Source organism: Falco rusticolus, chromosome 1, assembly GCF_015220075.1.
Source record: "Falco rusticolus isolate bFalRus1 chromosome 1, bFalRus1.pri, whole genome shotgun sequence".
Lineage (NCBI taxonomy): Eukaryota > Metazoa > Chordata > Aves > Falconiformes > Falconidae > Falco > Falco rusticolus.
Window position 1 is genome coordinate 38,257,761 of NC_051187.1, and position 15,005 is coordinate 38,272,765.

The 15,005-nt window shown below is 39.1% G+C and overlaps 1 protein-coding gene across 1 annotated transcript in view; it reads right to left on the minus strand.

The window, feature by feature from the left end:
- Positions 1-950: 950 nt before the first annotated feature.
- Positions 951-15,005, minus strand: part of MED15 (mediator complex subunit 15) — a 31,694-nt gene continuing 17,639 nt past the window's right edge. The window contains exons 9-18 of the mRNA XM_037372226.1: positions 12,861-12,980; positions 6,786-6,928; positions 6,332-6,459; positions 5,309-5,443; positions 4,871-4,934; positions 4,633-4,699; positions 4,018-4,178; positions 3,651-3,817; positions 2,670-2,768; positions 951-2,516 (exon numbers count right to left, since the gene is read on the minus strand). Of these exons, the coding sequence (XP_037228123.1) occupies positions 2,380-2,516; positions 2,670-2,768; positions 3,651-3,817; positions 4,018-4,178; positions 4,633-4,699; positions 4,871-4,934; positions 5,309-5,443; positions 6,332-6,459; positions 6,786-6,928; positions 12,861-12,980 (1,221 nt within the window). The 3' untranslated portion in view covers positions 951-2,379. The remainder of the gene's footprint in view (positions 2,517-2,669; positions 2,769-3,650; positions 3,818-4,017; positions 4,179-4,632; positions 4,700-4,870; positions 4,935-5,308; positions 5,444-6,331; positions 6,460-6,785; positions 6,929-12,860; positions 12,981-15,005) is intronic.

The following is a 15,005-nucleotide window of genomic DNA, read 5'->3' on the forward strand; positions in this document are numbered from 1 at the left end:
CTAGTGAGCAGCTTTGGTGACAGAGATCTCAGGCTATTCAAATAAGCCATCTTCAACAAACTGCACTTGAATTCAACACTCGTACTCTTCATTCTCATTTCCACAACGCTGCTTTGAACATTTATCTTGAAGTTTCAGGATAGATTCTTCAGCTCATTTCAAGTAAAAGCTGATTATGAATTAATTCTATATGTTATTTGTTCAGGACCAGATGTGTATATCTCTGACTTCATAACAGATCTGTGCGTCTCAAAGACTTGTGTCTTTCAGGGGCATTTTCTGAATTCACTTTTAATGCCCCAACAGCTGGTAAAGTACCCAAACATTAATATGAATTTACTCCCACTTTGGTGCATCTTTCTAAGGATCTGCAAATAAGCTTGTATTTTTTATTTTAGCAAGAGCTATAAGCAGCTTATGACAGTTTGCTCATCAGCAGAAAAAGAAGGCAGCTATATTGATGCACAGCTATTGATTTGCCCTGTTGTGGGCATATGACCCACTTCCAGTTTTCACAATTTTTTTCTCAACTGAGAAGCTGCTGTATATCAGGATGCTCACCCCACCCTCTTAGTCTAACATCTCATTACATCTTGTCTGAAGGAAAACTGAAAGGTTCTGCAGTGACTGCTCTGAAAACTGCAGTAGTGCATTGGTGCCACTGGTTCTTTTACCCTAAGGGAAGTGTCAGCCATGTAACAGTACTGGTTAAAAAATTACATCTTTTGTTTGTAGACAGCGCTACTAATCTCTCAATCAGGCCTTCCAATTTGCTATGAGGACAGTAAAGAGAGAGCCATTGAATGATTTGAATGAAATGAAGAGCCATTTATGATTTCCACCCCTAACCTTCAAAACCTACGAGTTTTCACTTACCATGGAACAAAGTAACCATCCTCCAATGGACAAAAGGGAATTGGCATCTAAGGATCAACATGGGAAGAGCAGTATAATGTTAGCATCCAACACAGGAATAATAATAAATTTATTACAATAGAAACAAACAGATAATGCATTAGTTCATGTACAAAAACTGATAGCGTTCTGCTGCCTCAGTCAGTGCTTACTAAGTACCCACATTTAAAAACATCCTAAAACTGATGACACCACATAGATTTACGAAGGTCACAGCAATTTCTTGACACTACTGTAAGAGAGCCCAGCTACTCTTCCAGGTTTGCTGCGCAATACAGGGAGATGGAGCAGGATATGATAGGAACATCTGAAACTTGAAATTCTTCTGCACCAGAAAATTAAGATCAAGCAACTTATAAGCATGGGAAAATAAAACAATCACACTATGCATGAAATTAGTTACTCGTGGCAAATGTTTTCATTAGAAGTGCCCACCAATAAGGCAGCTGATGACTGACTTGAGTGCCCATCATTGCTCAAGGCACAAAATACTAAGCTGTCAGTTCTACTCCTGAGCTATGTTGGGTTTTTTCTTTTCTTTTTAAACAAACTGATGTAGCATAGAAGCTTTTTCACAGAACTGCATCTACTCCCAAAGGAAGCCAGACACCTCAGAAAGACCTCTTAGTACAAGAAATGTAGCTACAAGCCCACTTGACTGATCTGCATTACTAGGGCTTTACACTGTTGGGTTTCCCACCACCACCACCTTTATGTACACATTTACTGAGTTTACAGAGGAAGTGAGTGTGCACATTAATATCTCATCTTTCTCATTGCCTCACTCTCTTGGAGTAAGAAACATGGTCCATGCTAACCAAAAACAGTTTATACAAAGTAGTGTTTAAAATAAGCTATAAAATACTTCTTTGCTTTCGTTTCCCAACCTTCCAGTAAAATTATCCAGATTTATCTCACATATTTGAGGGATGCCTTAAAAAGCTGTAATTTATCCTGTCTCTGGGCAAAGCTAACGGGCAAAAAGATTCCTGCAACCACTGAGAAGCTTGCAAGTACATTCAAGTTGCAGCTAATTTATTTCTGGGGCAGTATCAGGTCACAAAACATACAGCGTGAAAGGAATACTGGCACTGAGCAAACATTGAAGCAAATTAGGACATTCTCTCTCTACTCCCTCTTATACCAGACTCCCTGATGGAAGTCCACAAATAATTTCTTCTCTAAGAAGACAATAAAAACTCATCCTAATACAGTCTCAAGAGCCATATATACATATTTTGTATATTTGAAAATGCTGGCAAAAGTCCACAGAGGCAGAAGATAAAAAGCATGAAAGCTAAGTCTAACATCAGGTTCTCTAGTGAACCTGACACCTAGAAACAAAACAACGTAAGGCTTCTTTCTTCTGAAGTACCCTCCCCAAAATGTGATTTTCCAGTGGCATGTGGAAGAGGCCAGCTGCTGAGACCTTCTTTCTTGCTTCGTGATTTAGAAAGTGAGATGTTATGCAGCAGAGAGGCAGGCCTGACGAATACTTTGTGCCCAGGTGTTTAAGAGTGCCGTGACTGAATGCTTGTCTGGAAGTTGCAATAGTTTTGAAGTCATGTACCGATACACTGACTGCAAAAAGGGATTGGCTGCTAGAAGGAAGAAAAAACAAAAAGAGAACAGATAAACAGTTATAATAAAAATAGTATTTAACAAATCTTAAAAATAGTAACATTAGATGTTCACATTTCCCCACTATTACCGCATACACATGCCCAACAAATGTCATGCTAGCATCCTCATACCATACTGTCTCGGGTTTTTTATCCACAGAGGGCTCTGATCTGGATAGTCCGCTGGAACGCTGAGCTGTAGTGGTGGGACATTTGGAAGATTCTTGTCATCTAGAATGCAAACACACTTCCCATCAGAACAAAGCATTCCTTGCTGGACAGACAGGGGGGTTGTGCATAATTCAGCTTGGTTTCTAGCCTCTTGAACCCCAAGGAGGAACCAGGCTGTACATCTTCATTTTTACTGGAAGGCAATCTCATTGCTTACCTCAACAATTAAATTCTTGGAAGAAAAGCCGGGCTAGCAAACAGCTCCATCTCTTACACATTTATGCACCTTGCCAAGCTCATAATTTCATCAGCTGAACTTCACTAACTTAGTCACCTCATTTTTGAAAATTAAGGGCCTTAAATACTAATATTCATTACAAAACCAGTTCCAATATCTCAAATGAAGGGGAGGAGGAAAGAATCTATTCTCCCCATTGGAATACAAGAGCAAAACAAGTTAACAGACTGTAACACTTTATGATTATTCAGCTGAGATGAAAAAAAAAGATGCAATCTGAATTTCTTTCTTGAACATCCACCATTGTCAGTGATCATCAGTACAAATTGGGTTAGATCCTCCCAAGAATTAACACAGTATTTCTCTAGCTCCGTCCTAGTTGTTGAAGGCAGAAAAATTCTTACGTATCAGCATAGGTCAAATCAGGAATCAAGATTGTTGCTAGTAATTTTCTAGACACTAAAGATTAGCAACTGCAACTTCAGCGCAAAGAAAGGATCAGTGTGACTGAAATCTCCAGATGTACCCTGAAGCAGGCGGTGCAAATGTCATGACTAAGCAGTGCTATGAATCTGGTAAGTATAGACGTCATACAGAAGTCACCGGTTAGCAAGATTCAAGACTGTTAACAAAAAAACTTCAGATTTCTACAATCAAGCTCAGTAATTCTTTCTGAATTCAGCCCTTAGTGTCTTCTTGCTTACCTAGCTTGCATATGAGATGAACCGTGCCATTATTACTGCAGTGGGAAGGGTCCAGGTTCACTAGGAATTTAGGATTTAATCTTGCAACTTCCCCTTGTAAGACATTTGGTATGGTCTGTCTTTCATCCTCTTCATATTTCCGTTTCCGAGGGGAAGCAACCGGGGCCCTATGTAAAATACAGTCCACAAAAGGACTAGATGAAAATGCTATGCCAATACCACATCTGTGAAATATTTTACAGGTGTAAAAAGGAAAGCTGTAACTTACACCCGTCCATAAACCCATCTGTTCTTTTAATAGTTTCGAAAAATAAGTATTTTTTCCTTTAAAAATAAACATCTAAGACAGCTGGTCAATGATACATACGTGATTGGTGGTCCATGAATTGCAGTCATAGCTGGCATAAATGTACGGTAAAGGGAATGGTTGAAGACTGGTGAACGGATGTTGGCCAAAACAGCATCCAAAAGTGGCTGACACAAGTACTGCTGTTTGGTGGGGGGCACTGGGGGAGGCGGTGGTGTAGGCTAAAACACAAGAGAAGCCCCTTTTCTTTTAATCATCTCCAAAAAAGAAACCTCTACTATTGCTTTTGCAAAATTTTACAGTAGTAAACTTCCAATGCATGAGATGCAAAGGATTCTCAAAAGTGCATGCAGTAACATTAAAGGGGGCAGAGGGTCAACTATGTGCAGCTTTCATTTTAGGAAGTCTGTTCTGAAATCAGCTGCAAAAGTTCATAAAAAATTACTCAAGTCTTTGCACAAAACACAAGAATTTGGAAGTTCAGCTAAAAGATACATACAGGTGACCCACATGGAGCAAATGCTTGCCCATTTTTTTCCTGTTTTCTTACTTTCTCCAGCCTTACTTGAAGTCTTAACAGCATGAGCAACAAGAAACGCAAAAAATTATCTTGCTAAATTACGAGGCCTTTTGGAATTGACTGCTTATCTCTTGCTAGCACAAAACATTACATACCACAGCCATATCGTTTTTCAGCTTCTCCAGAGCAATTTCGCATTTCTGCAGTGTCTTCAGGGGGCACCTGCAGAAGAGGAGAAATATCACCACCACAAAATGGTCACCTTGGCTGAAGTATTTCTGCTATCTGAGCCCCACAGACAGCCTCAATGCCAACATGGCTGGATGCTAAACAACACATTTCTGGAAGAGCTGGGGAGTCTGATGTCCAGCCAAAAAAAGGAAAAAGAGTTACCGTTTTGAAGGGTCAGTCAGGATATCCAAGAGACTCTTCATTTTACTCAGGTCCTTCTTCCTGTCTGAAATAGTATCAGACACACAAACACTGACTACAAGAATACCTTCCGCACTTGCAGACAGAAAAACAGTATACTGTTAAAAGTGAAAACATGAGCCAACACTGAAGTAGTGAGGATCAAAGATCTTTCATCTGATTGCACGTATATTCACTGCATAAGCTCTGTGTGTCTCAAAAACATCAGAAGTAAAGGAAAAACAATGAGAATTTAAGGAAGAGGATTTTGCCCGCTCTTCACAGTAAAATCTTTACTAACTTTCACTGTCATTTTTAATCCCTGGAACAGAAACCATCACAGAAGGCAAGGAACTGCTTCTTTCATCCGAAGAGCTAGCTGACAGAAAGAAAAGTGTGATTAAACACAGGGAACCTTACCTTCATTTTTATCTATTTTATTGATCATCCGCCGGAGTGGCTCAATGTATTTTGATAGCTGTTTGAGTTTTTCCAGATACTGTTGCTCCTCTGACTGGCTAGAACTGGCTGGACTCATGACAGAATTTGGATTTCCTGGCAAGAAGTAAAGGCTGCATGTCACAGGGATGATAAACAGCATTCTCACGTTTCAGAATCTAGATCTGAAACGTGGCACTCTCAAAGCATAGCTGACATCAAACACCTAAATCCACAACAAGATGCCCTCCACAGTTTAAGTGCTTGTCTAATCCTCTAGTCTTTGTGTAGAAATAATGTGTTTTGTGGATAGAACAGCAATTCCCATTTAATATATTTTTTTTCTGAAAAGGTCCAATTTCATATACCCATTTTCTAGGTCCTCATTTTGCCTTCACACTGATGCATTAAACACTAAATCAACACACTGAATTTACTGCAGTTTTCTTTAATTCAGTGCTTTCCAAACTGCAGAGCACGCAACACTGGTATGAGAGGGAGCCAGTATGTTACTTCCATTCACAGTATCAGAAACTGCTTACTACATCTAGGAGAGAGAGGAGCACAAGTGTCAAGAGTACATCTAGAAAGGTGTTTTGGAGCAAAGCAGCCTGTCACCTGCGATTAAGTGGTTTCACCCTTTACAACTGCATGCTGTTGCTAAGGGTTCCTTCCTGCGTGGAACTAAGGAATCATTACGCTTCCATCAACTTGCTCCATTAAATTAAGTATCATTCTTTTTTCAAAAGACTGGGGAAGTTAAAAAACCCCATTACACAGTTCAGTGATAAGAAAAGAGGTTTCAAATGGATTTTGATTGGAGATATCCATGTTGTTGTGTTACGTGGTGCATGTGACATGTTCGCTATCTGCAAAAGCTGGCTGCTTTGTAGAGCTCTTTAAAATTCACATGGTGCCAAACAGTAACAGGTTTCCTGGGAACTATTACAGTAACAAAAACATACCCCACCACACAGTCTGCAGTATGGTTCTGAGATCATTTACCTGGAGTGTTTAAAGGACCTGGGGATGGGACACTGAAGTTCTGAGGTGTTCGTGCAGCTGCTGGGCTCTGGGATGGTTGCGGAGATGGACTGGGGAGAAAGCTGCTGGGTGATGGAGCCGGGCCAGAGCTGAAAAATAAGCATAAAAAAATCAAACCTGCTAGAGTCTGGCAAGGAAGCACGATCCACCTGTGAATAGATTTGGTTTTAGTAAGCATTGTTATGGCACTCTGTAGCTCTGTCAGTACACTTGGTGAGGATTTTGTGCACAGCTTCTTTATTTAAAAGGGGGGGGTGTCAGAATGTATTTTGCACAATTCCACCTGTGCTCTCACTGAAGCCAATATTAAAATTAATCCACTTAAATGGAAACAGAGTAAGATATATTGAATACTTCTGAAAACTTCACCCTTACAGCCCTGATAAAGGTCCTCAAAAGTTGCTGACTAGCTCACCTGACATTTGAATTTGGCTGAGAAGTTGGCTGGCCTGGCTGAGGAGATGGCTGTGGCTGAGGTGGTGGAGGCATTGACTGGGGTGTTTGAGCTTGCTGGACAGGAGATGGGGATGACATCATGGTAATATTGTTCTGACTGACCTGAAATGTGGAAAAAGCTAAGATCAGTAACAACAAAAGGGAGCAGATTAGGGGAACCTAACTAAAAGGCTTTACCTATGGAGAGAAACGTATCCTCAGGCCTATGAGAAATGAAAGTGTTAGTTTCCTGTTCTCCCTCATAACAACAGTCCTACCTGTATCACTCAAAGCTCTCAGGACAGTACTCGATATCAACCTTACTAAAAATAACCATTAAAATTGCACACAATTTGAATAACTGTATAGTAGTTGTTTTTCATTTCCAAAACCATTATACTGCAATAAAATGCCATCTGAAAATCTGTATTTTATTAGAACTAAGTAAAGAAAAGCAGGAAGAAAAAGTTCTAATTTGAGAAGTAACAGTCATGAAAACCCCTCCTTATTTTGACATTTTAATAACAGTCTTCAAAGGTCTGTCAGACTTGACTGTAGCTTCCCAACTGGTTTTCTTTAGGAGGAAGGAAGAAAAAAAAAAAAAAAGTTAAGTAAGCCAAGCCACCATCATCTTGTTTAAATATTCAGCTTTAAAGTCTGGCTGGAGACAGAAACACTCCAAACTGAATGGCTAGGTGGAAAAAAAAAAAAAGAAATAGCTTTCTGACCTTTGGAGAATGATGAGGTGTGCCTGAAGGATAAAAAGATGAATAAGAGCATTTCCAGCACAGCACTGAACTCCTGGTAACAACTAAGTTTATTCTGTACGCTCTGAAGTGTCAAGAGCCAGATGATGCTCAGTTTAAAGGAACTTGACACATTTGTTCTAATGGATGTTTTTCCTCTTGATCACTTCAAACAAAAAGCCCTGTATCATGGCCAGGAGCAGTAATGCAGATACTAAGTGATCATGTTTAAGGCACGTGCAGAGTTCTTATGACCTCAGGCTATAAATAAGTACATGCAAAGATAAACTGAATTAGCCCACAAAGGCCGCATATCGTGACTCAGTAACCCATGCATCCATTCTGTAAGTCATTGATTAGCACCTTTATGAATTAACAACTCCTGCCCTCAGTCTATACCATTTTTCAGCAAAGGTCCCAGGAAACCCACGAGTCACAGACACTTCATGGGTACTGTGATTTGGTGTTGTCCTTCACTCACTCACTAAATATACATCTAAATCACCCAACTGTTTCCAGAGCACATAACATTTTAGCACATAAAATTTAACACATTAAAAAGTAAGTATTGCATGGTCTACATTTGTACGTACGCACTGAATATGACAGGAAATGCTTTGCTTAGCATATCGCATTACAGCTATGCAAGAAGACATCACACTCCACTAAAAACCAAAAATAATAATGGGCCCAAACAACCACAGCTAGGTGCAAATGTAGAACTACTAAACTTGAAGATGCTAGTTTACCATCCATTAAAGCATAGTTTAAAATCAAATGTAGCCTGACATACTCTGGTAGGTTTTTTTCCAATCTTCAATAGCCCCATTACCTTTGCAACCTCTACTACAAAGACAGTATCTAGAACAAGTAAGCCTGAAATGATGTTTTAAATCAGCTATTACATCTTCCTTTTCTCCATCATCAACAAATACTGAGACCGCTTCCTGCTTTTCATAGGAGGTGGATTCTTCAACAGCACACATCTCCTCAACAGTTGGAAAAGCATTTTTGAGATTGAAAAAGCATAATCTGCCTCCCACAGAAACCAAGCATCTCACCACTGTTTGGAAGGAAGCTAGCATGAACACTGCAAAAAGCACTCCGTGATTTTTTTACAATTCTATTTAACATTCTATTAAACAGCAAGTGATTTAGAACTTACCCACATGGATGCTGCACCCATTTTTCATCAAGTCAAACTACGACCACTTTTTGAGTGGTTCATTTCCTGAAAATCAGGCCCCTTTTAAGTGTCTCAAGTTGGTTACACAAAATTACTGCTGAAGACTTAAATCCACGTTTGGGAAGGAAGGAGAAAGATTTCATTAGGATTTTTGCCAGATTTAAGCTTTTGTATCTACTTCAACGCCAAGGTCCCTTCACGGTAATTTAAAAAATGTTGCAGAAAAGCAGAGCAAAGAACATGCTGCATCTACTGTGCATATAAGCATAGAAAAAACTAATCTTTTTTTGTATTACCCCTTCTTAAGTACATGCACAGGCAAACAGCTTTCCTTCTCGCAACAGGTTTGCTCTCTGCCCGCTTGATTTCAGAATACCAAAGGCTAATGTCTAATATTAAGCAAAACTGTGACATTTTCAAAAGCATGCACTCAGAAGTATGCAATTCTGAACTTACTGCCTTATTTTTCTTTGGAAGCAGTTAATTTGCTACCAAAAAATTTCAGATATCTTTCTATAGGACAGATACTTTCAGCTTTACATTTCTACACTGTTGGCAGGATATGGGTTAAGACTGTAATGAAATTTCAACTTCTAGGGAATGCTCATTCCAACCAATTCCTACTAAAAAGAAGGCTTAAAGAAACGAACACACAAAAATATCAGTAAGCGCAAAATACAAACCCCCCTCTCTCTGGAACTTTAACCCTGTTAAACTCATTTAGCTCCTCATTCAACTCCAGAGTTAAGCCATGGTTACTGTCCATTTGCATACCCTTCATCTTCAACATATATAAGGAAATGCAACTGCATATTTTTTCACTGCAGGATTAAAGTTTCTGCATCTACAAGTATATCCATGGACAGCTATTACAGCCCACTGGACATGAATTCACTCTGCAACTCTACAGTGACCTGATCATGACACCAAGCCTAAACTTTCTGAAATCTCGCCCAAAAGATATTTAGGCTTGCATGACAAAAGTTTGCACTTAATATCCATTAAATCAAAGCTATTCTTACTATTTAGAACACACCATGCTGGAAGATAAACTTAGCTATAAGGCCTACCTCCAGGTTGCTGAGGCTCAGGCAAAGAACAGCACTCAGTAGATAAGGCTAGTGAGTTTTTCAGACTCTCCCAGTAGCAAGAATGCACAATATGCAGAAGCTAACAGCAAGGAAAAAGAGACTGCGACAAGGAAGTGATGGGCAGTAATGAGGAACAGTAGAAACACTTTTAGTTTGAAGGAAAACTCTAGAAAGCATTTACACTACTATTCTTACAGTTTCAGTGTTAAGCCAGTAAGCACAGCCTTGCCTGCTCTGTTGCAAACTGGGTTCAAAGTTCACCATTACGCTGCTTTACGTTACGAAATGGAAGCTCTGCAGAGCTTCAAGTAAGTTCAGACACAGGTTCCCATATTCCCAGTCAGGCTAGTATCCCTTGCTTTATTTTAATATTAAACTCAGTTTTACTTTTTTTTCCTGTATTTTCAATTTGCTGAAGATTTCTGTGCCAACAATAAATAGGAGGTTTATACTATTGCAGACTGTAATAAATTTGTAGATAGAACTTGAAGGTTTTTATGCTAGAAATACAGAATGATTGGTATTAGCACATTAGTTATCTAATTGCTAAAGCAAAAGCTAAGTAATAGATTAGTTTAATTTTTTTAAATTTCAAGATCAGCAGGTTTCTTGAGCCAATCCCAATATGGTATAGGAACCTTCTCTTAGCAGTTCAAGAAGTGCCATTAACATTGATTGTAGTTCATATTTGGTAAGTATTCAACTAAGAAAAAAAAAAAGTCAGTTCTAATTCTATGGCAATTCAAAAGACCAGGAGATTGTGGAATACAATGCCATATCAGTAAATATATTTTGATTGAAAAGACCATAATAGCAAAAACACCCCGACCAAACAAAAAAAATCCACTGCAGAATCAACTGAACTTTGTGATAAAAAAGTACAGACTGACATTTTTGTCATAAATAAATAGCTACACAATATTGGTATCACGTCTGGTCCTTTTGTTGAAGGGGTTCTTCAGTGCAATACCATGATTTTTTTCTGAAGAGAAAAGACACCCTGAACTACCTATAACTTTTAATACTGTTGTCAAGGAGATGACAGACTCTTAAATGAGTAATTAATAGCCAGCTATATGCTATAGCCCCTTACTCCTATTGTGAACAGCTGCAAGGGCTCTGATGACAAGAAAGTTATAACATAGCCAACAGATAATATTATTTAAGCATTTTACAAAATTAAGAGGCATAAATTACATTTCTAATTTCTAACCTACCTAGAACCTGAACAAAATGTTTCGGCAGACAACATGCATACTGATCTAGAGCTGCCAAGTATATGGCACGTCAGACTGGCTTTAAACACACACTTCTTGCCATTATTAAACCATGACACTCACCCATCCTACCACCTGCTTAGGAGCCATTTTTAATCCAATTATTGTTCACAAAGGAATTTAGTTTTCTCTGCTGCCTTCTTAGTTTTACAGTCTGCTACATCATTTTCACAATCCTTGGCATGCTACTGAGAGCACTCCTTGATGACCAATTCACTTGGCGTCAGAAATCAAAGCTTCTCAATAACCACAGACACATCAGCACTAAAAGATCAACTTACGGCACTGAATGCTTAAACTAGAGGTCTTTTGTTATGATTGAAGTATTAAATATAAGGCATTCCAATATTTAAATAACTATCAGAAGGCCTCATCATCAAACCAAATACTGTCAATACTTCACATGGGAGATGACTGTCTCAGTACATATAAATTGCTACAGCAAACAAAGCCCAAAGTAAATTCTCCTTTGACTCAGTGATGCCTGGGTTTTATTTCAGTTAACATATAAACAACGACCTGGATTGAAATGACCATCCATCTTAAACCAGAAACAGCAGCAGATGTGTTTGCCTAGGTCTTCAGAATCTTTTTGATCACTGTATCTACCTTAGCAAATTCCTAAGAAGAAAAGGCTGTGCCTACTGAACTCAATGCAGCAGCACTAGGAAGCAAAGATTCAGACAGTCCACAGCCCCATGACAAGCTTGCAAAGGAAACAAAAATGCAAAGAGTAAAGAAACTTGTATTAAACCTATGAACAAAATGCACTGGTATTAAGAACTAAAACTGCACTTGGTACTAAATTTGACAATTAGCATCTAAAAGAACAAGACATGAGGTTCATGAGTAACAGAAAAAATGCAGTTGAACGCTATTCCACCATCATAATATGATAGATGTTTAAACCAACACCAATCATACAGAGCTCAGCAAACTTCTGCAGAGCAGAACAGTGCCTCGTTTTGTGACTTACTGGTAAGAACTAAGTCCTGTTTTATTCTAGTTGTCCCCATTCCTGCTCCCCCAAAATGATACATTTTGCTGGCAAAACGTGATTGTGAGGTCTTGAGTAGATCTGGACCTGCACCAGGCAAATGCAGTACTCTGACTTCACACATCTCCCAGCAACAGCTGAATAGGTGCTGCCAGCCTGCCTACACAGGTTCTTCTCTGATGCAGGTACAAGTGTAATTCTTCTGGTAGTAGTTCCTCCTACACAACCACTAAAGAACAGAACAGATCCATTTTTCTTGGTCCCTGTTACCATGCCAAGAAGCTACACAAACTGAAATGAACCAAGTTTACTATTAATAAAAGAAAAACCTGTACACAGCATGAACACATGATAAGTAAGGTCCCAGACACAACTCAGCCAGTACACTGCAGTGCTGACTTGCAACATACTCATAAATGCACACTTGTGGAGTACGGACAGACTAAACTGGAACCACAAAGTTCTAATTTGAGACTTGAATTAATTCAGAACATGGAAATGTTTTAAATGTCAAAATAAAGATCTATGCTGCTTTAAAAATGCTTTATTTGATATCCCACGCTCTCAGAAAACTTATTATTTAAAATTTAAAAAAATCTATAAAAAAACCTAAACAGCCCAATACTGTATGTAACAGCAGCAAGTTAGTAGTTTGATGAAAGAGTGAACTTCCCCTTGCTTGAAAGCAAGGGCTATACAATCACGTATTGAATGCTTTGCACAATTCCTGACACAATGTGCTTTGACTCAGTAAATACCTGTGGCATTTGCTGTCCACCCAAAGGAATGGAGCTTGGCGGTGTAGCAGACACAGCGGTGGTAGGCGGGAACCGTGGTCTTATTTGCATCCCACCTCGGGCCATAGGTGCGGTGATCATCTTTGAGGACAGAGGGACAACAGACAAAAGTAATCGCAAAACAAGAAATGCAGTGCACTGGCAGGATGAGAAGCACATGCAGCCTCCAGGAATTAGGGGGTGGGGAAGCATGAAGGTAAGGTTAGTGAGCTTTTCTCTAAAGGTTAACCTAATGTGCTAGCTTAGAAATCAAACTCCTTTTTATACTCTTTCTATCCATTTTCAGAAAACTAATGAATTATAGGTATCTTGAGAGAGTGGATTTGTACATTCAGATTCATGGGTCAAGGGTTGACTATCCTATCATCTGCATGAAAGGCTTTTCCTAAATTTTGCCTGACATCTTGAATTTCTATAATTCTTGGGAATAAGTACTCTAAGATTGTTGTCAAGAATGCTCCATATAAGAAGCTATATATTGCCATAGGTTTCCAATATGCTTTCCCCCACTGTGGGCTCAAAGGATTTAGCAGTATTTGCATATGCCCCCTTCATTATAAAATAATTTGGCAGACAGTTCGACAGCAACTGTCAGTACGAATGCTCCACAGTGAACAAAATTTCATACCAACTTAACCTATGACAGTATAACAATGTCAAAGACAACATTTTAAAATCCAGAAGTTTTTGTTATCTCCTTCCTTTTATAACTCACAGAATAAGTCAATTATATCCTTGTAATTTTCATCATTTTGACAAATACCCATTCCTCTATTACTAAGCTGTGCCAAAGTACTGTTAGGAGTTCATTATCTGCCTCAAGCTTACTCATGCACTATTTGATCCTCCGAATGTACAGACTGAGCACACCCTAAAGTACAATAATTTAGGACAAATGATGAAGGTTAGCATTAGAATGGATTTGTATGTTAAAACAGTATTAGGACTATGCTGCTCTGCAGTGTCTAGGAGTACCTTTCAGAATGATCAGCCTGCATAAGACAACACTGATTTAATCATATATATCTCTATAGACCTTTGTTACTTAAAATTTAATATTATACCATATACGCTGAGAATTTACAGCAAATACAGCATATTTTTGACGTGATATTTGTGTAACTTTGGCAGATTCACTTATGAGTAAAAAAGCTTCTGTTCGGTACTTCAAAAAAGCTACAGTAAAGTTCTCTGGGCTACTTTTTTTTTTCCCCACCATAGTTATTGCCAAGCACAGGCCCTAACTTAACCTAAGAGTTAATGAAGTCTCCTTTCATTAAATGGTTTGGGGCATTCTTGCTTAGTGTTCTATGTAAATGGACTGAAGCAGCCAGCAACATGTCTCTAGAGAGTCAGAGAATGCATGTGCTTACAATTGTTAAAAATAAATAAAATTAAATACAACACAGCAAGACTGAAAAAAGAAAACAATAACTGATAAAGAAAATAGTGTCAACTTCAGCACAGCTGTTAGTTCACAACATCATAGCAATGCAGTCCTTGTCCATCCAGGCAAAGAGGGATGGTCAGAGACGGGATATTTCAGAAGGGAAACAAATGTGAGCGCTTCAGACATCATACACACATGCACATGTACACACACAGCATGCAACAGCCACCACAAGCAAACACAACCCAGCACTGGTACAAGGCACAGGTGGATGCTACGAAGTGCAGTGAAGAGCTACAGTATCAACATGAGAGCTGGTGAAGCAACACAACCCTAACAAACAAACAAACCAAACCAAACCAAACCAAAACAAAAAAAACAACCAAAAAAAGGGGAAACTGCTGCGGGGTAGGGATGGGGGTGGACCAAACATATCCTTCCAGGCACAATCACCCCATCTTAGACCCTCGTGAACGCACATGGATCTCTGGAGCGTGTGAAAGCCCAAGGATGTTACGTCCCATCTTGGTCCTGTTTCTCATGCCACACCACCAAGTGTGAAGATTTAGATTACCTCCTCCAAGGTCAAGGAAATTAGAAGCATGTTCACAGTTTAAGTGTCTGGCAAACCACTGAGCACCAGCATGACAAACTCCAATTTAAAGGCTTTCACCTATTTGTTGTACTGTGGTTAGTCAAACCTGTATGCGCAGGCA